This window comes from Urocampus carinirostris, chromosome 16 (assembly GCF_059441175.1).
Source record: "Urocampus carinirostris isolate Australia breed hairy pipefish chromosome 16, RoL_Ucar_1.0, whole genome shotgun sequence".
NCBI lineage: Eukaryota > Metazoa > Chordata > Actinopteri > Syngnathiformes > Syngnathidae > Urocampus > Urocampus carinirostris.
Window position 1 is genome coordinate 28,400,758 of NC_142364.1, and position 21,463 is coordinate 28,422,220.

A 21,463-nucleotide genomic window follows, 5' to 3' on the forward strand; every position below is an offset into this window, starting at 1 on the left:
CGTGGGTTTCTTACGACATTACAAAAACTTGCATGTAATTTTATTTGGCCGGTCCAAAATGTCCCTAAGTGTGAATGAGCGAATGAGTTGTCTGTCCCTATGTGCTCTGCGACTGGCTGGCAACAAATTTAGGGTGTCCCCTGCCCACTGCCCGAGGACAGCTGGGATGGGCTCCAGCACCCCTATGACCCTACTGGGGATAAGCATTTTAGATAATGGATGGATGGATACTCTTATGAAGATTTCTTCTTGCTTAATTCTGAGTAAATTTCATGAGTTCATACAAGTTTGACAAGTTTCCTTGGTTTACACATTCACTCGGTCATTTGCTGTCAATATCCTAAAATTTTGGACAAAGTCATTCAAGTCAAGTCATTTTTATTTGTATAGCCCTTAATCACAAAGAGTCTCAAAGAGCTGCACAGGTTATTACACAGACTATTTTTCAGACTATTATTTACCACCTTTTCTCTCCCATAAAATATGCAAACACCTGCCAAGGAAGCAAGATTCTCAATGTTAGTTTTCCTAACACGGTCTCATTTTTTATGTCAAATTGAGGTTGGTTACTCTTCAACTGTCCCGGGCCTTTGTTGCACCTTCCTGATTCTTGAGCGCTATTTCTTTCCTCTCTTTGTATACTCCAATTATTTTCCTGCAGCCAGGATGTATGTTTTTGCTGGTAATTATAGAGTCTGAGATAAATAAAATAAACTAAGAAACATATTGTACTTGAGTTTAAATCGTCTTCCAGTACATTGTTATATGTGCAATTGACTTTTCCAGCCTATAATTAAGACGTGTCCCAATTTTTGGGATATATGTTCACACTATGGAAATTATGTTTATTTCATTTTTCAGTCTCATTTTCTCAGTTTAAATTTTTAACCTGTCATTTTACTTTTCCTAATCATTGGCTTCTCTTTTTCCCCCTTACATTTGTATCGTGTCGTGCTTATTTTTGAAATTGACTATTAACTTCAGAGTAGCACTTTTTTCCATTGACGTATTATGTATTGGGCCATACCAACACAGGAGTTTGTGTTTTTAAAATTAAGTCGCAATCAAAGTTGATCAGGCCTTGATATCATCTTCACTCGAAAGCAGGTGTGAAAATGGCCATCCCCAGAAATAGATAAAAGCAGATGGGTTTTGTTTCCTATTTTATATTCTACAAACACTAATATTCAACATGCAGTGTTTAGAACAATGGCTGTCATTGGCCATTAAAACCATGTTGGAGACTACTGCACACATTGTGAAACAAATGCTCGTTACGCAGGATTTCCATGGTTATCGAAACTGCCTGGGGAGATATATACAGGGATCAGAATGGAGATTTTCATTTTCAGCTGAAATAGCCAGCGTCCAGGAATAAACCAGGCATTGATCGAAACCAACTTTTTAAATCTGACTGCTAAGATGGGCAAATGTACATTTTCTCAATAAGAATGTTTTCGCTGAATCAGGTTTCTCAATTTTTGTAGATCTCTCTGTGCAGTGTTGAGAAAAATGGCCCAGCGAGAACTTAAAATTTCTTTAAAAAGCAACAGAGATTAGGTGATATCCGTAACGAAATGTGTTTAATCACACCAACATACATTTTACGTTAACTGACAAAGATGCAAAACAAGTTTATAAGGATCCCTCCCCCCTTTTTCATAAAGTTAGTTATACGACTGATGAGAAATGAACAAAAGACTGATAACAGTGTTAAGTAATTTCCATTTAAAGAAATTCTTTGACCTTTTACATTAATACATTTTTTTTTCATTTAAACAAGCTAAAAAAACGACATTAAACAGTAAAATATTCCTACAATGCAGCCCTATTGTTGAACTAAATCCAGACGTTTTACAGTGACATACAGTTAGGAGAGGTAGGTGAGGTAGTGTCTCACCTGTGAGCATGGACATATAAAATTAAAGATATAGTAAATGGTTATATTTATTCAGTGTCAAAGTTCTCTCTCATTCATCTGCACATTTTCTGGCTTTCAAAATTGTTGACTTTTCACATTATGAATATTATTAATACAATTAGTGTTATTACTGTGCTGAGCGTCTGCAGATGCAGAGTGAGGCACATGATACTTTTACCTGATGGTGGATGTAAAGTGTAACCAAGATTTGGGATTTGGCGCACACTATGCACCAAAGAATAGCATTAGCGCATTCAATTTACGAGTTACACAATAAAAATGTTTTTTAATGCTCATTTATACATTGCTTTCCTGCTCTTCTAATCAAATGCTGAATAAGATGTAGGTTCATTTGTTTGTAATTCTGACTGTGCCTCATTAAACACAGTGCCTCAAAGCACCTCACTGCAGTTATGTCAAGAAAAAATAAATAAGAATATATATTATATATAACCTTTCTGAGTTGAGTGAACATCAATAAACTTGAATAAGCTCCTTCCACTGTGCAGGAGGCCAAATCCCGTTTTCTTGGACGTTGCTGGGTGAAGACTTCCAGTCCCATGTCCTCTGTGGGACGTTCCACGTAGCACCGTAATTTGCAGTTATGTAGTCAAGCGTCTCACACGGGACTCTCACCCGGATCTCTGCCAGCTCAGCCCAGCACAAAGCAAATTCAGGGAACATGTACCTGCACACCACACACGTAGGACAGATAGGACACAACAGTGCAAACTTTATCATTGGTTCTCTTACTTGAACTTCCTTCCACTCTTGGCCTGCGTGCCTCCATTCCACCTTAGGTTGCCCTCCTGGTAGAAAAAGAAGATGTCCAGCTTGACGCCTTCCCTCATAAAGGACAACTCCAGACTGTCTTCCACCTATCCATCAAAAATAATACCCCTACTGTCAGACAATCTAACTCATCTGTCAAATTAAAGATGACAATAATTACCTTCCCAAACTTATGTTTAAGGGAGAGTCCTGCATTTAGAAAGGCCTCAATGATATCAGGGCGGAAGTCACTGATGGAAATCCCAATGTCCACATCACCGGTATAAGTTATGATGCTACATTGCCGAAACCAGCCTGCACCGAAAGAAAATGCGGATGAGGGCTGTATCGCGTAAAATAAGAGTCCTATACTTCTTGACGACAGTGCCAGGGCAACCATACTGTACAGAATAGTGTGAGATTGTAACAGACACGAGAAATCATCTTTTAAAAAATTTTTTAATTGTCATTGGTGGTCGCCGCTAAGGGTCTAAATTGCATTTGATTCTCATATTTCCACAGCGATTAAAGGAAACAAACCCCCTGACAATGACTCCCAATATACAGAAAGAGAAGAAGTGTAGCGTTTTTGATAGATAACTTCTACTGCTGTTTAATTCAGATGTATAAATACTTTTAGGTGAAAAAGTTAAAATAACGTAGGTGTGTAGTAAATATTGAAGAAAGTACTGTCAAACCTCCGGTTTTACTTGTTACAAATGATTATAACAATGTTGGCAAAATCAACTTTTTTATCCACCCTGAAGGGCCTTTGAAATTATTTCAGACATTTTCCTGGGAAGCAAATATGTCTCTCTCCACTTCCAAAACGCTGTGGGCCCACCCAACAACCCGAAAAGTCAAGCAATGACCCGTTTTTGGATGGGCTCATATTTGCGGAAGCTAAAGCTTGTACCAGACAATCGTTTGATTCCAGTTTCGTTTAACTTGCCACCAACACATCTCTTTATCCGGGATTTTTTGAAGAAGTTTGATTTGGAAACACAAGAATGTCACACTTTACAAAACCACAGGGCCCTTATTGCTATTGTGCAAGAGCGAGCTACAGTAAGCCCTGTGCGGGGGCTTGCGTTTGGCGAATCCACAACGGTTTGGAGCAACGTCAATCATCCTGCCCTCCCAAACAGACTACGAGACTTGTCATGGATGGTGGCTCATGAAGTTCTCCCAGTCAGAGCTGTAATGCACCACCGAGGAATGTCAGCGACTTCGACGTGCCCTCGACCTGGCTGTGGCGCCCAGGAGTCGGTGAGGCACCTTTTTTGTGAGTGCAGCGCTGCCAAGGTCTTGTGGACAATGGCCGAACAACTAGGAAAGTTCCCGGACTTGCCAGCAGGAGAGGTCCCTGATGCACAGTACGTGCTTTACGGGGTGAGTCGGTCGAGGAGGCATCGGAACGACTTTGCCAGGGACTGGCTCACTCTCGCCGCCATCAAGGACGCCATCTGGACCTCCAGAAACCTGCTGGTATGGAGGTGCAGGCAGATCCCCCCCGTGGCTGTGCTCCAAATGGCTGCAGATACCATACAATCTGCGAGCGGCGGGCCTAGGACGCAGCCATAAAGAAGACTCGTCTGTACCCACCCGGAGGGGGGAGCCGGAGCTACACTGTGGGAGTCCCGGCAGCAACGGCCTGGGTTGTGGAACCCAGAAGGGAGAGGACCCACGCAGAAGGGAAAGGACCCACACAGAGGACTGGAAAAATGCTGCTTGGGAGGGTGGGATGGCAGAGCTATGCCCTTGCACAATAGTATTGCCTTTTACACGTTGGTTTACTACTGTTAAAAGAAAATAACTCTGAAATTGTTTAATTGATGTTGAAAATGTCAGGAAAAAATGTTAAAACGTCATATCGTCACGTCATATTGTCAAATATAAAAAAAATGTGAATATGCTTGATGGATGTGTTTTGCTGCTGTTGGTGTCGGTGGATTTGTTCAGACCGAGGACAATCGACTTTGGCCTGGACGGATCTATTGACACTAACAAAGATGTTATATAATGAAATTGTGAATATGTTTGATTTTCGAGAAGGTTTGTTCAAACCTCACTTTGTGTTTGCTGTTAAAAACGTAATATTGGAATATAATATTGTGAATGTGCTTAATTGCTGTTGAGATTGTCATGATTGTTTTCTGTTCTTAGTGTCAATAAATTTGTTCAAACCCAAAAAAAAAATCACCGTGGTGTTTTGAATTTGAAGCGCATGCGAGAAAGAGCAGCTCACCGTTTTCCTCCGTACCCTGCGCGCTGAGGAATACGGCGACTGAGCGCCAAACTCATCAAACATGTTCGATACTCAATTCTATTGGTGTTGCGCCATTTTCCTCTTAAGTGCCCCAGGCCCATATACTTGACGCAAAAAGCAAAATGAACATCGCCAATGGCGCTGCACGCGGTCGACGCGAGGTATGTGCGTGGCTTAAGGTTTTCTACGGAATTTAGAATTTTTATACTTGCGCCCGCCAACCCTGAATTGTGTCATTACTGCTGCCTTGACGTTGGAAAGTGAGAGCACAAACATGACGCCTTACAAGGAATTTGTATCGTAATAAATGCAACAGTGAGACTAAATTGCTCACCCAAACGTCGATTGATCCCGGTATATTAGCAAAGGGCTACCTGACGGAATTTTGGATAATTGTGGATACGTTCGGGCAAATATCCGTTGAACTTCGTAGGGCATTACTAACACATACTAAGTAGAGAAAACATTTAATAATCATGTAATGTTGCAGGTGGTACCTAGGCAAGTTCCGCTGCTGATCCAGAATGGGATGTGAAGACGTGCTAAGGTTTTGGCAGCTACTTGAAGCAAAGCCTTGGCTTTGCTACGGAAATCCAGTGCCTCAGGAAACGAGTCGTCAGGATAGAGCTGCGGACACACAAACATCAGTCGACTAGTGTTGGGACAAACACGTTACAAAGAAACACTTTCCTGGAACGCAATTATTTTTCCCTGTAACAAGCACTGTAATGCGTTAATAGTGAACTTTTGTACCTCTATTGTCAATACTACATGGTTTGGTGTTGTGCTTCTCTTTAAATGCAGATCATGTCAAGTCAAGCCATGTTTATTTGTATAGCCCTTGATCACAAAGATTATCAAAGGGCTGTACAGACCACAGATAATTGCAAACCACAGACTATTATTGCACCATAAATGATGTAGTCCTCTGAATGCTCAATACCTCCGCATCAGTCAAGTTATCACATACAGTACAAACCTCAATCTGCCAGCAACATTCTCTAAAGGGTGGGCATGTTTATATTTCCTTAAAAAAAACAGAAGACAGTTACGGCAGCGCCGTCTCAAGCACAGAGTACAAGGACCATGAATTTCTCCTCATGGAGATATTCTCCCTACCAAATATACTTGCATTCACCCCAAATTTACAACTATAAAATAAAATATTGAAATCAGGGGGTCAGCTTATATGCACATATTTGGTTGTGTGTCATCACAGCGAATAGCGATTAGTCGACGGAGCATGAGAAGGGCTTACACAGGAACAACAAACCAACTGGAAATCACCGGGGCATATGCAAGCACAGAATTCACAGTAAATGTGTTCTGATTTTTTTTATTTGTAAATCTATGTTTGCAATACAACATGCCTGGAGAACAAAAGGGGAATTTTTCGGACAATATCCAGAAATCGAGATCGTTGAGTGGTTCGAAGTAAGGCTGCAGCTAATGATTATTTTGATGATTGATGAATCGGGTGATCATTTTATTTTGATTCATCGATTAATCAGATTTACAAAAACAAAACCTTGTATAATGTCCCACTGTTAACTCAAACATTGACATTTTGGGAACAAAACAACATATAATATAAAACAATATAAAGTCCACGTGTTTTCCAAATAGATATTAAAAATACATTCAAATGTACAGTATGCTATTCACTTGCAAATATGTAAGACAAGTAAAATGGCCTGTGTATGATATTTTTTTAAAATAAAAATGCCATGGCGCACCTTCTGCTAGACAAAAGTTCTACAAGTTCGCGGTCAGATCAAGAAGACATCGCACAACAAAATATGGTCTTGAGCCATATTCAAAAGTCAAAGTGGTTACAAGCATGTCGCCTCAACGTCACAACGAAATTAAATGCAATCTTGAATTTGGTTACTATGTAGGGGTTGGGTTTCCATGTGATTAATTTGTAACCAGATAAACTTTTAGAGTGACCCTACTTTTCGGTGTCAGTAAAATTTGGGAGCAACATAATGCCTTTTTAAATGGTGTAAGAAGTACTGTAAATAATTACTGTTTTCCAGTAATGCCTCCAACACTGCTCTTGGCATCACGTGATACACCATAAAGTTCAGACCTGCAGGAAGCGTCGCGCCTCCTCGTAGCGGCACTCCAAGAACCGAGCACTCCGATGCTGAGCTAGAAAGCTGGATATGTTGTGAGGGACGGCGATGTCCAGGCCGTCCACCACAGTCAATATCAAGCGCAGCCTATGGTGGGTGCAGCAGATGTAAATGACTACACCAGCTTGATGCTCAAAATTCATCACCTTTCATATGCTCCAGCGTGGCGTCCGTAGTCCAACTGCGAGAAGGGTGCAAAACCACGATCTGCATTAGATTTGAGGCGCAGCGGTCCATGCCACAAGTATCCGCCGCTGCGCTCATATAGAAACACGACCTAAAAAGCAAGAAACCCATTGGTTACTAACTTACAGTAAGTAACTTTTGGAATGACTTGCAGTATTCTGAAAGCTGACAAAACGTAATCTTCGGTAGGGACCGTTCATGAACCCCAAATGTCCCAATTTTAGGTGATCGAACTTAAAAAAAAAACCCGCAACTTTATTGTACAATTTAAGTCAGGTGTCACTAGTTACAAATGATCAAACTGTAGATTCTGAAAAACTGAGCGAATTATGCCTAAAGGGAACACTTTGTAGTGCGTCGCGTGCGAAGTTTGCATGTACTCCCCGTGCCTGCGTGGGTTTCCTCCCACATTCCAAAAACATGCATGTCAGGTTAATTGGCCTGTTCAAATTGTCCCTTGCTGGCAACCAGTTTAGGGTGTCCCCTGCCCACTGCACAAAATCAGCTGGGATGGGCTCCAGCACCCCATAGCCATAGTGAGAATAAGGGGCGCAGAAAATGGATGGATGGGACACTGTAACACTAAATGATGCTGTAGTGTGCCTTGTCACAGAAAACGAGTGCTAAAAAGACAAGCACTATGATGGTACCAGAGACTGAACCAAACTATTTCCTCCTCATTTAATTGCCCAGCCATGAGGTTTTTAGTTTTCTGGTACATGTAGAAGGAAGATATTTCTAAAAAATACACATTTATATGATACTTCATGGGTAAGGGACACCCTGAAATGGTTGCCAGCCACTTGCGGGGCACACAGAGACAGACAACCATTCATACGATTACTCATACCTAGGAACAATTTGGAACGGCCAATGAACTTGACATGCATGTTTCTAGAATATGGGAGGAAACTGGAGTGCTTGGAGGAAACCCACACAAGCATGGGGAGAACATGAAAACTCTGCACAGGAAGGCTGGTAGCTGGGTTCTAACCCAGGAACTCGGAATTGTCCCACGGACCACTTAGCGCTGAACACTTAACTTCCGTGCCACCTAATATATATATTAGGGATGGGGAAAAATGTTACGTTAACAATTTGCGTTATAATCTTTAATTGAAATGTACTGATGCATCGATTAGAAATTCGGTCTGGGCAACGTGGTTTTAAGCTGCGCTGCTTTATCAAATGAAGAACAAAGCCCCATTGTTCTATCAAACGAAGAAAAGTCAATTCTGTTTCCTGAGGCTAATGAGGCTTTAGTATGAGCTAGAAATGGAAAAGAAAAAAGGCAAACTTTCAGGCGGACAGTTCTGCTTTAAAACATTGCCGGAAGGGAATATGGACAAGGTGAAAGTGACATGCACTGCACAAGGTACATTATGTTGCATTCACCGGAGATCACTGGACCCCTTTTGGAAACGACAGATAATGACTGGTGTCTGCGCTCTTTTGCTCCAATTGTTAGTAAATCCACAGAAAGACATTACGCAGATGCTCGGGCCCAGCACTTTCAGACAATTGCAAAAGAATGGAACAGACAAAAAGGTCACAACTCTTGGCTTAGACAGCGCTCGAAATATGACTGCCGCTGTGGGACAACTGCCGTATGAGCATATTCCTTTTAATGCTTATGCTAAACAGATATGATAAAAAGATAAAACCCCTCAGAACAATTAATAAGCCAGAAACTCCAGCCAAGCACTCAGAGCAATTTGACTGAGAGAGCGGTAGGGGTGGGCAGCGCTATGCACACAGCACACTTCTGGCTTCCCAGCACCATCTGCACCGAAGGTAAATAAGTCAGTATTCTTGTTTGCAGCATTTTGTGACATTTGACTTTTCTTTTTACAAAATGACTCTGCTTGTACCTTGCTTTGAAACCATTATTTATGGAAAAAAAAGTCAAAATGAGCCTCCCACTTGTCTCCCACCCAAGTAATTGTGGGTGGGAGACAGTTTTAAAGTGGTGTATTTGTTAAATATGGGACACAAGCTCTGGCATTATTCTTATTTCATAAATGTCATCAAATCCTCCAACATCAAACAGTGAAATAAAATGCGCTAAAAAAATGAAATTTTGTGGGGAGAGCCATTTGGCAGTTGTGCTGAAATTGATGGTATGGCTCTCAGTCAAAATATTTTGCTATTATGACTCTTTAGGTCAGAAACGATTCCTGACCCATGACATATAGGGTATATATCTCGGATAGACAGCTTATTGCATGGTCTGCCCTAAATCATCTGATGAATGAATGGCTGCAAGATAACTTCGAAAACTAAAAACTTTTTGGAAGGCCTTGTTTCCTTTTACTTCTAACAAGAAAGAAAATTGGCAGTGCAAAACGGAAAAAAAAGACATTGATTAACCATCACGTGTCTAGATGTCGCTCAATTCAAACCAGTCTTACATCATCGAAAATATCTTATCAAGGGATGGTGTATTTGTAACCTGTGCAGTCCTTTGAGACATCTTGTGATTAAGGGCTATACTAATAAATGTGACTGGACTTAATCTTATCCCACCCACCTGAATGACATAGCCATGAAGGCGGAGAAGAAGATGCAGGGGGATATCTTCTCCCGACCGGAGATCCAAGCTGGCCAATCGAGGATCTTTTCCTCGCACTTGCAGAAGCTGAAACCCTTTCTCCTCAGCGGCCATTAAAAAGGAAGCCTGCTAAGGAAACAAACTTTGAGAAATCGAGCGGTCCAGTTGGGGGGAGCGGGCGCAACCACTTACATCATTGGTCCCCGTGTTGGTCAACAGGCCGAAGGACGCTAGCGCTCGACCGCCGCACAGGAAGCTGCAGTGCGCCTTATGCAGCGATCTATCGCGTTCCAGCAGCGCATCCTGCGTCAGGCGCTTGAGCACGAAGGGGTCGGCCAGGAACAACGGCAGGCGGAAACGCCGCGACAAGTGAAGGAACGTCTTCACAGTTTGCTAGGAAACACAACAAATTATGGATTCAAAATTGAAAAGTCATTGATAAAGGTATCATGCATTATGTTTTGAGCAGACGGCAGAATGTAAATGCTGTCAGGCGGGGAAGGTTAGGGAGGGTTTTGAGTTTTGGGTGGCCGTGACTGTGTGGGCAACTGTGATAAGCTGGTGTATGCTGGCAGTCAAACAGCGGGACAGGCACAAAAGGGCGACAGCTAGCTTTTAGCGGCTCGTTACATTGAAGAAAAAACAAACCCATCAGTTGAATCGTACTCAGAGGAAAATCAGAAGACCACAAAGAAATGGTGATCGATTATTAGTTACAGTTACTGGTTTTCTCATTTAGTGCTCCGTTGATTAGTATCGGGTTCAGGAAGCGACAGAGGTGGCGTCAAGAGAGAAGGTAATAGCATGGTCCGGCCTGCTGCTATGGAAAAGCTACGTAACAACCCTCACAAGCTACCCCATGCCAGATCACCAAGCCAGATCCATTACCCATGAAATGGATGACCTGGAGCGCCAGCTTGTAGGAAACTGCTACATTTGGAAGAGTTGTATTTTAAATCATCATAGAGACTTGGCTTAGCCAGCCACTCTCTAAATTACTTTCTTACTCTGAAAGGAGAAGCCCACCAATTTTGTTGTGTTTTTGCATAGTCAACATCAATAACATTCATTTAACTGCTTTTCTGTGTTCTATTTGTATTTTTTTCTTGTGCTTCTCGGGGCATTGTTTCGCGGGCCTGATCCAGCTCTCCCGACCTTATATTTGACATAACTTAAATAGAGAGTTTCCCCGCGATGCCATGCATTTTACTTTTTGTAATGAACATTTCAAAGATGGGGTATGGTTAACATCTGTGTAAATATTCTTGACATGGTGAACTATTTTGAGCTATGTTGAACAGACTGCCCTTTTAACCAAACTCATATCAAGAAGAAATCAGTCGGGAATCATGTATTTTGTAGATCCACAAATATCTGAAACTTTTATTCTTAAGTGTGCATTTATAAAGACATAAGATTTTTAGATCTTGAGCGAATCACAAAACATATTTGTGGATCTGAACAATATGTGTGTCTGTACACACATATTGTTCAGATCCCCTACTTACGACCATTCAAGTTACGAAAAACGGTAGATATGACAATTTTTTTCGACATGTCGAAAAATATCCGACATTGCTGTGAGTTAGATTTTGTATTGTGTGTACCTTTTTCCGAATACAGGACATTACTGTAGTGCTTCTTTCCGCCGCTACTGGCGTGTGGCGCTGTGAGAGCTCACACAGCATCCACCCCGGAAAAAAAAAAATCTGCTTTCTCTTCCTAGTTCTTGTGTTAACATTTTATACTGTCTATATTATGTCTATTCCATCTCCAGCACGCTAAGAACTTTTATTGTTTAATATCTCGTGAATCCATTCAATATGGTTGGTGTAAAGTGTAAAGAAGAGGTGAGCAGTTTCTTTTGAAATGAAAGTGGAATAAGAAAGCTTAATGCGGTTGAGGAAGAAGTTGGATTGCTTTTTTCGGCCACTTCCTACCATGGAGGAGGAAGTCGCCTAACTCTTGAAGCTCATCTTTATCGAGCATATTATTTTATCAAATGTTTATTTTGTGGTATGAAACAATACAGGTTACCTATACAACCCTAATTATTCATTTCATATAAAATATAGCACTGAAGCAACATCGAACAAATTCAACTTACGAACGATCGTCAGTAAATAGGGCAGTGTCTGTAAATATTTTTGAGACAAAGCTCTCCCCATACAGATACAAGGTAAAATTTACAAAAATGTGTAGCATGCATTCTCAATTGCAGTAAAATTGTTGCATTCAAATTTACTACTGGGAAACGCAAACTTAAATTTGTCCCATAATGTCCATAATTGATGCATAATCCTTACACTAATACATATTTCATAGTGCCCTGTTTAAGTGAAGCCTGCACGTGTCCTCTTGGGTGTGACCTGTAGGGGGCAAAAATGCTTCACAGGACAATGCCATTCATACTAATGCCAGCTGCCGTTAATCACAAGTGTAGAGGACATGCAATGGCAAAGAAAAGCCACCAAAAAGCAGTGACTGGATAATTTCTAAGCAGACTTGAGAAACATGGCAACAAATCTAAACATTTACAAGCACTTCACCCAGAATACAAGCACTTTTCAATCTTTAAAGACAGAACATTAAAATTCAAGCATTTTTAAGAATTTCAACTGCCCGTACAAACCCTGGATCTTGAGTAAATACATTTGGGAATCTGAATAATTTGTGTGTAAATATGTGTTCCCATATTGGTAACATGTAACCCGAAATTTTAGTTGTGGGAAGTTTTTCCCATTACAAATTACCACTGGGAAATAATTAATAATAATAATAATAATAATTTCCTTTGTATTGTCATTCTTTGTAACAATGTACACACAGGGATGTGATTTGACCAAAGTGAAATTATCTGAAAATTAGCGGGGGGGGGGGGGGGGGGGTGGGGGTGATTGTAAGCTGGGGGGGGGGGAAACCAGGTAGGACCAGGGCAGTAAAAAGTACAATAAGTATAGGCCCTACAGTAAAGTGTTGGTGTAATGTACACATGAAAATCTATTATTGTAATTGTTAAATATTTATGGCCATTTTTATTACGTTATAATATTTTCGAAAAAAATGGGAAAACTGTCAAATAAATTTGAAAAGTTTACCACCTACCTCAAAATTCACGACTCTATCAGCAACTGGTACAGGTTGTTGGGGTGGATCACGTCTCTTTATTACCGCTTCCGATTGTGATGTCAATAAGGGATGGAGGCCGTAAAGTTTTGGAGTTTTCGTTTGGGCACCGAAACTTCCAGCGATGGAATAATTTGTCGTTCTTGACTGGAGTTCTTTCACGTGTTTTTTGCTCTTTGCGTGACTTTCAAGAGCTTTGAAACCTCTCCCACCATAGTCGATGGTATCATGACACCAAATGCAAAGTGCTTTCCCGGCACGATCGATCTTCCGAATAAAGTCATTGAACAAATTCGTCACAGTCTTCTTTCCAACATTCGTAGATAATTCCTTCTCCAACCAGTCCCATCGAAACTTGTTTTTTACAATCTTATCAATTTCTTTAGCTCGCGGAGCATCTTTGCGTTCGATCACGGACATCTTTCTTTAAACACCCGGCAAAAACGTGTGAGAAATGAACAATGGCACACTCCTATAACAAGCGCGTTTATTGGTCAACACGAGACTTCAACCAATCGCAAGTACGTTTCATTTCAGTTACGGAAACACTCAAATGGCATGCTGTCGAGACGAAATCGTTTTTTTTTACCAATTAAAACACCGGAAATTTTAAAATTTTATTTTTGGAGATAAAAAAAGCGGAATTCCGCGAATTAGCGGAAAAATCACATCCCTGGTACACAGAACGAAATGTCGATACACCTGACCCGTTGTAGCGAGTCGATGCAGCCGCAGCCAGAGGGCGCCGCCATTATACCAATTAGGTATGTCTCGGTCGAGGCGCGAACCAGCGACCTCCCAGTCTCAAAGCGGGCACACTACCATCTAGGCTACTGAGCTGGTAATTCTACCTTAATTTGTTTTTTTTACATGACCTATAATAAATGTCCATTATTGATACGTTATCCTTGCACTAATACACATTTCGTTATTTCATATTAAGTTCTAATTAGGTTTAGTGTAGCATATAGCAAACGGTCAGCAGAAAAAGAAAACAATCTTTGTTAAGCTAGTTATCTCCATGAATTATCTTTCATATGACTGGAGAGAGATGACTTGCCCATTGTTAAGAGTTTGATTCTTTTCTCTTTTAATACCGTAATCTATGTTTTTTCAAGTCAGACTGCTGAGAAACATAGGAACAATTTCAAGCACTTACACAATACTTCACCCAAAATTAAAAGTCCTTTTCAAACCTTAAAAACAAAAAACATTAAAATTCAAGAATTTAAGGATTTTAAGCACTTGTACAACCCCTGTCAATCTTGACTCACCCATCGGAGGTCGCTGGCAGTCATGCGGCCTGCGGTGCGAGTCAGAAAGTGCGGGCCCGCCTGGGGGGACATAACATTATCAAAACAAGCCTGCAGAATTTCCATAATTGAGTCATTTTTTCGTTGTTTTTTTTCTTTTAAACTTGATTTTTTTTTTAACATCCCCGTTGTTGATAAGTACACAGTCTCGAAAACATATCCCTATATTAGCTGCTGAAAACTCAGTTATTTATTCTTTCTTTAGACTGAACCCATTGAACAGAGAGATGGCAACCAGACTTCACTTTGGAGAAAGGTAATTTATTCTAAAATGAAACTGAAAGAACGCAAACAAAGTCGAAGTGAAAAGACAAGGAAGTTTAACAAAAGCCCACAAAAAAAGTTTTCATTGCGTCCATTAGAGAAGTTTAAAGCTAATGGAATTGTTCTTTAATCCCTTTAGAAACCACGTACATTGAAAGGTCCCATAAAAGAAGAAATATTACTGGAGACGTTTACACAAATCCTAAAAAAGCCTTTACGGCAAGCTAGTTGTGAGGTAGGCACTTCTAAATTGTTTGTCCATCGCGATATGAAAACTTCTCCATTGACAAGTTACAGATGAGCCCATGCTTTTAATGATGATGATCCAGACCGAAGAGTACAGCATACATGTCAACTCATATGGATGCGTAAAACGGCACTACAAGACAAAACATCAGAGTAAGCTCAAAAACCTGGATGCAGCGCAGAAGATACAAAAGGTTGAAGAGTTGAAGAAGAATTTGAGGAGCCACATGTTTTTATATTAGTGGAGATTTTACTGTCTTGTTGCATGCTAAATGTTTTATACAGCACGTTGAGTGGCAATTTTTTTGCCAGAAAATTGCTTTACAAATAAATTTGATTTGAAAATCCCAAAGTGAAAAACATAAATTGTATTTATATTTGCGTTTTCCATATTTTGAATTTGTATAGTTTGAAAGGAGATGTAATTATGGGGAGCGAGGTTTTTTAAGTTTTTATTTATCAACAGTGTCTGAAATGATGTCTGCCTGGGGCGTGCATCTTTTACGTCAGGCGTACAACTTACAAAACGTCTCCGTCCGGGTGGCCGACAACTTTCCCGGGGAAAAAAAAAAAAAAAAAATCTGTTTTTTTTTTTAATCTTTTTTTTTTTACAAATCAAATGTTTGCTTTATTCCGTTTTAGTTTCGTTTCCGTTTGGAAAATTCGGAACTTCGGTTCGTTTGGCAATTGGCATACTCAGCAGCCAATCAGAAGCCTGCATCGAATAACTTCTTGCTTCCAGACTTTCCCGAGCGTTATAAGGTCGTGCATTTGCACATCATTTTCCAAAGTTTGAACAAATTTATTGACACTAATAACAGCAAACAAACAATGTGAAGTTTTAACAACCCTTCTCGACAATCTTAACAGCAATCAAGCATATTCACAATTTCGTTATGTAGCATCTTTGATAGTGTCAATAGATCCGTCCAGTTTGAACAAATTCATTGACACCAATAACATCAAACAAACAATGTGAGATTTGAACAACCCAAGTACACGGGCAAAGAACACAAGAAAATTGATACGTGGTTAGGAATCAAGCCAAAACCTCAGCCCCAGAAGAAATCTTCAAAAGAAGCTAACAAAGTTGATGACGCTACAAAATGTAAACGTATACTAAAAGCATCGTGGAAAAAGGAGTTCACGTGGCTTGTAGCAGACGACGCAATGCAAACATTGCATGAATGAAGATGAGTAAATACAGGTACATACTGATGGCAGATGGAAAACAGCGATGTCATATACAAGCAATGAATGTTAAAAGTAGATTTATAGTAAACTTAATTTTAAAGTGTTGTTCTGTTATATATTCTGATTATCAATGCTAAATAGTTTGCAACAATGTTGTTCCTTTTGCGATTAGTTGTCTTATTAAGTTTCAAGTTGCGAAAAAACAGGGCAGGTAACTTTATGGCTGGGCAGGCAACTTTTCAGAGTTGAATGCCCTGGTGCCCGGTAACTTTTTGTCATGAGTTTCAGACACTGTTATTAAGTATGTTTATTCTGGATTAATATTCATGTTTGTTTTGAATTCATTTGTACTTTTTTTAAAAGACAAGTTTTAGTGTATTCAAAACTTATTCATCCAGTTCAGCCGCAACCAAAGGTGTTGTTTGAATTTAAAAGTTCTGTCGAAAGCGCAGCGCTGAGAAGCATAGTGTACGCAAAAAGGAATCAGATGTTGCAGGCGAGTCGGATTTAGCGGATTGTCCGAATTTAAGAAATATGTCTGGCATTGAATGCGTTAAAAAGAGGAGGTAATAGCAATCGTCTGAGGTTGACAGGGTCTGTGCTGTGTTGCGAGCGGTACTTAGAACGATGCAACAAAGATGCACACACTCCAACAAAGATAATCCACAATGTCATAGTCGACCATTTTCTTAATTTACAAGGAATTAATTTAGTTTTTGGCAGCTTAGTGAGTGCATGGTTATCTTGCAGCCGCACGGTGCGGAGGTTCAAGGTTCAAGTCCAGCTACCGCAGCCTCCCCGTGTGGAGTTTGCATTTTCTCCCCGTACCTGCGTGGGTTTCCTCCGGGCACTCCAGTTACCTTCAACATTCCCCAAAACATGCATGTCAGGTTAATTTGCCCGCTTCAAATTGCCCCCAAGTGTGAATGAGCGAGTGAGTTGTCTGTCCCCTGCCCACTGGTCGAAGATGACTGGGGTGGGCTCCAGCATCCATGCGACTCTGAGGACAAGCGGTGCAGATGGATGGATAATTGCATTTTCATACTCCCAGTGCCACTTTAGAATATTTTTTCCTTCCAAATCAGGGCTGGGTACACTCACTCAAACCAATAGGATCAGTCTATTTTTAAATATAATATAATTGAGTAATTAGCTGCTAAAATTACATGTTTTGGGACACCAGTATCAATTGGATATTGGGAGAACCCGTTACAAGATTTAATAGAGACCATGAAACATAATGCACAAAAGATATTGAAACAATCTCAACAACAACATGCTGAATTACCTCGCTAGCGTAATTCCGGTAGTAACGGAGTTGAAAGAGTAGGAAGACGAAACTGCTGGCGACCAGCAGCCAAAGCAGCGCCGTCCGGTTTACGCGAGGCATCCGCGTTTCATATCCGTCAAGCAGACACCATCTCCGGCCCGGGCTGGTAGCGAGCACCGCAACAAAGTCAACTCTTCGGACGCGATCTATGACGATACATGTTTTGATTAACGCATGCGCATAAATACCACCATTTTGGGCCAGTAACTACGGGTGCCACGCACAATCAAAATACGTTTATTTGAGAATTCGCAAGAGCCTTTTCCGTAAAAAACAACAACTTTTTTTCCTCCCCGTACCTCAATCTCTCTTACAGCTGGACAGCACACGTAATAGTGATGTCATAATACATTACTTTTAATATTTTCTGTTAAAAAAAAAACACACCCACCTTATAATTATGAATCATGTTTATCCATCTAAATAAATATTAAGATCATGTTTTCAAAAATAAAATAACATCTGCTCATTCTGCAGCTCTGATATCGAAACCACTGACCATATGTTCTTCTCATGTCCTACTATAAAAAGTTCTGAAAAGATTTTCAGCAACGCATCACTCCTATCATCTCTACTGTTTTTACCACCTTAAATCTGGAATTTTCATACAAAACAATGACGATGATGGATAAATACATCTCCCTATCAGTTTAGTTGTGTTTCTTTACTGGTGGGTCGATACCTAATAGTGGGTCACACACCCATTTTCAGTGGGTGATGAACCTTTGAAAAAAAATGGAGGGTCAATTACACTCCTTTACATTAGCTGGTGATACTCTCTTCTTACTGTTCAGTCAATAGACGCCGTCCTGATTGTGTTTGAGAAGGACCACATCTCATTTTACAGAGATTTTGTTGATTTTATTTCATTTTCCTTTTTGTAGGTGGCTATTTTAAAGCAGTTTCAGGTCTTGGCTTATATAGGAAGTAAGCTTAAATGACAGTAAATTCAATATGTTTTGTTCGTCATTTGGTTGTTGTTTTGTAAAATGGCTAATATGTTGTACCATATTTTTAAACTACACAATCTTTTCATTCATTTGAGTAGTGGAATTGTTCTTATTTTGGTCATGGCTCGTAATCGGGGTGCAAGTCCGTCCCGAAGTCTGACAAGTTGAGAAACACTTATGTATAGCACAATTCTTGAGCCACAAAAATATAAAAATGTAGACCTACTCTTCAAAATCTTGGCAAATATTTTTGTTTTTTTTAATCTTTGAACATGATAAACATTCCCATTGTGCATGTGCTATATAATATGCTTAACAATCTGCCCCTTGTGTTAAGTTAAACATGTGATCAATGCTGGAGTGACTAATCAGGAAGAACAGATTTCCCAAAGGCTCATGTCAAAGTCGGGTTTGGGCTGTCTGGATGAGAAAAATAATTTTAACATGTATCTGCCACTTGAACTATCTAACATTACAGGTGCATTCATTCTCTAGTCAGCTATTTGGCCACATTCAGCGCAACCCCAACATCGTAGCAAATTAGGTTTGATGAAGCGCAGAAATGTGCTAGGTGAAGCCAAAAAAGCCTTGGAAAGAAAAAGAAACGAGTTAAGAAGACAGAGCCGAATGCGTGAAATTAACAGACATGTTAGAGAGAGGCTATGGAGCAGGAAGACAGCGGCAGTGTAGCATATCCCTAAACTTCCCACAATAACTAAGTATTCTACAAGAAGAAAGGCATCAATCGCAAGTGGCTGACATACAGTGAAAATAAACAATCACTGTATTATTCTGTCTGTTTAGTATTTGCTGTTTACCTGGTCCTCTCACAATTGAATCTCCTCACAGATGTCTACCATGTCATTGGGCTGGAGTAAAAAATTCCTGGTGACCCTTTCCTGTAGTCAGTTTGCATGTGAGCTGAGCTTCTCTGCTTTAAAATGTGTAAAAACTAGGACGAGAAGCTCACCGTCTCAGGAACTTAGGAGGCCTTCATGCTGATGTACTCTGAAAAGGAGATTCTCATGTCTACACAATGACATTGTCATCGACAAAGTTGCAGAGACCAGTGCTTTGCTCAGGAAGATTTTTTATGTTTTAAGTAGCCTACCGGTGCTTGAAATGTGTGTAGTGAAGCTACTCCATAATAGTTATAAGAGTTTAGTGTAAAGCCCAACAATATGTTGGGAAGGCAAATGCTATTTTGATTTTATATTACTGATACTGTACATACTGTAGGTAAATGTTTTCATCTATATCAGAATCTTTACATATTTTTTCTTTGAATAAATATGATAGTGTTTTCTGCTAACTTAAAAACTAATACCTGAATGTATTCCCCTCCAAAAGCAAAATAAGAGCTTGCTGCTGTTTCATTCACATTTCTGGGCCGTCTTTGGGTATACTGTACATCTCCCAGGTTAAAGAATTGGCCCACTCAGGCCCAGCATGTGATTAACATTATTTTTCTATTTACTTTATTTTGTGTTTTTTCCCCTCTATATATGCAGCACTTTCTGTTCCTTTGAAAATGGTTAACCTTTTATTGCAGTTTGTTTCAGGTCAATTTTGTTTATAATAATGCCATGTTCTATAAGAAAAGTTTAAAACGAAAAAGATTAAAATACACACTTCAAGAAAATCAAACAAGGTTCCCAGGTGATTGAATTAAGAGGCATCCCCTAACTTTGCCTGTTTCCAAAGAAAATCATTTTAAGATATTATATATGGGGTACTCCACCATGATAAATGTGTTCAAATTCTGATTATTTATTAAGCTATTTATAAAGCTCTGCAGCTGGTTCAAATTGATCCCGCTTACTCCACACCTTTCTGGTTCATTGAGTAAAATGATATCCTTTTACAAACATGAAAGCAGCACACATGGGTGGCGCTCTCTGTAATGAAATATAGTAGTAAAAAAAAATCATATATTATACATTAACATCCACTAGGTCAATTCCACTAGAACTGTGTTTCTTATCATTAAAAATCTCGTGGTGCACTGTCCTCGAACATTTTTAAAGATTTATTCCTAGCATCAGTTTTCATGTTTTAAGGCTTGAATTAGTCTCATCTCTATAGCGATAGTGTTGCGTTTTTACAACACAAATGAACATGACTTGACTTGACCTCTGCTCTTAGAAACGCTTGTGGCAACGGGTAACAGACTAGTGACCAATCCCGCGTCCATCAATACTCAGGAACCAGCTCAAGCAGGTATAGACATCAGCCAGGACCGCTTGCTCTGTGTATTTTGTCCTCCTTCAGTGACGTCAGTGGTCAGATCATCACAAAATCTCGTGAGAGGTCCTGGGTTCAATTCCCAGACAAGCCCTCCTGAGAGTAACTCTTGTGGTGTATTGACTTATGTGTTAAGGCGTGATGGATCCCAAAGTTCTTTACCCTGATTTTGGAGCCTTGTTTCATAGAGTTTTTTTCCAGAACTTATTTTTTATTTAAACATGGTTTGTTGGTCTAGTGGAATGATTCTCGCTTTGGGTGTGAGAGGTCTTGGGTTCAATTCCCAGACAAGCCCTCCTGAGAGTAACTCTTGTGATGTAGACTTATGTGTTAAGGCGTGATGAATCCCTAAAGTTCTTTTACTTGATTTTGGAGCCTTGTTTCTTAGACAGATTTTTTACAGAACTCATTTTTTTAGACAAGGCTTGTTGGTCTAGTGGCATGATTCTCGCTTTGGGTGTGAGAGGTCCTGGGTTCAAATACCAGACAAGCCCTTCTTAGAGTGGCCCTTGTGGTGTATGGTCAAGGTGTGATGGATCCCAACATTTATTTAACACACATATATAATATATAATATATAATATATAATATATAATATATAATATATAATATATAATATATAATATATAATATATAATATATAATATATAATATATGATATATGTGTGTGGGTGTGTGTGTGTGTATGAATGCGTTTATTACTTCTCAGTTAAATTACTGAAATGTATTGCTATGTGTCTATGTCTTTTGAGCCCCAAGGTTTGCAGCTGGTTCAAAATGCAGCAAGGAGCCTTTTGACTAGGACCATTTTTTTGGTATCACTCGAATTTTAGCTAACTTGCACTGGCTTCTGTTTGTTGTAGATGTGACTTTAAGGTTCTGTTACTACCATGAATAGTTTGCATAGACTTGCCCACTCTTATTTCTCTGATTTGATTTCCCCCTATTTTCCTGCTCGGA

General features: G+C 39.9%; 1 protein-coding gene and 1 non-coding gene across 3 annotated transcripts; one reads left to right on the plus strand and one right to left on the minus strand.

Moving 5' to 3' along the window:
- Nucleotides 1-1,561: 1,561 nt before the first annotated feature.
- On the minus strand, nucleotides 1,562-19,133 carry fktn (fukutin). Of its 2 annotated transcripts, none has more exons than XM_088355335.1 (11): nucleotides 19,078-19,133; nucleotides 17,268-17,455; nucleotides 14,237-14,296; nucleotides 10,029-10,229; nucleotides 9,816-9,965; nucleotides 7,246-7,376; nucleotides 7,054-7,186; nucleotides 5,459-5,588; nucleotides 2,874-3,007; nucleotides 2,675-2,799; nucleotides 1,562-2,609 (listed from the first exon to the last, which is right to left on the minus strand). In XM_088355335.1, the coding sequence occupies exons 2-11, from the start codon at nucleotides 17,367-17,369 to the stop codon at nucleotides 2,396-2,398; spliced, it is 1,380 nt and encodes a 459-aa protein (XP_088211461.1). In that variant the 5' UTR covers nucleotides 17,370-17,455; nucleotides 19,078-19,133; the 3' UTR covers nucleotides 1,562-2,395. The 2 variants fall into 2 exon arrangements, with proteins under 2 accessions (XP_088211461.1, XP_088211462.1); XM_088355336.1 differs by having other exon boundaries at nucleotides 9,816-9,962; nucleotides 19,078-19,099.
- A 1,792-nt stretch (nucleotides 19,134-20,925) lies between these two features.
- trnap-ugg (transfer RNA proline (anticodon UGG)) lies at nucleotides 20,926-20,997 on the plus strand. Its single transcript has one exon. It is a non-coding gene; the product is annotated as a tRNA-Pro (tRNA).
- The last annotated feature ends 466 nt before the right edge of the window (nucleotides 20,998-21,463 follow it).

What these genes read in the sequence shown, in the direction of transcription:
- fktn (XM_088355335.1), bottom strand. Translation starts at nt 17,369, where the DNA reads ATGCCTCGCGTAAACCGGACGGCGCTGCTTTGGCTGCTGGTCGCCAGC. An exon ending in CACGCTGGAGCATATGAAAG is followed by an intron (nt 7,187 to 7,245) that starts GTGATGAATTTT and finishes CACCCACCATAG; the next exon opens with GCTGCGCTTGATATTGACTG. An exon ending in AAGAGTGGAAGGAAGTTCAA is followed by an intron (nt 2,610 to 2,674) that starts GTAAGAGAACCA and finishes TGTGGTGTGCAG; the next exon opens with GTACATGTTCCCTGAATTTG.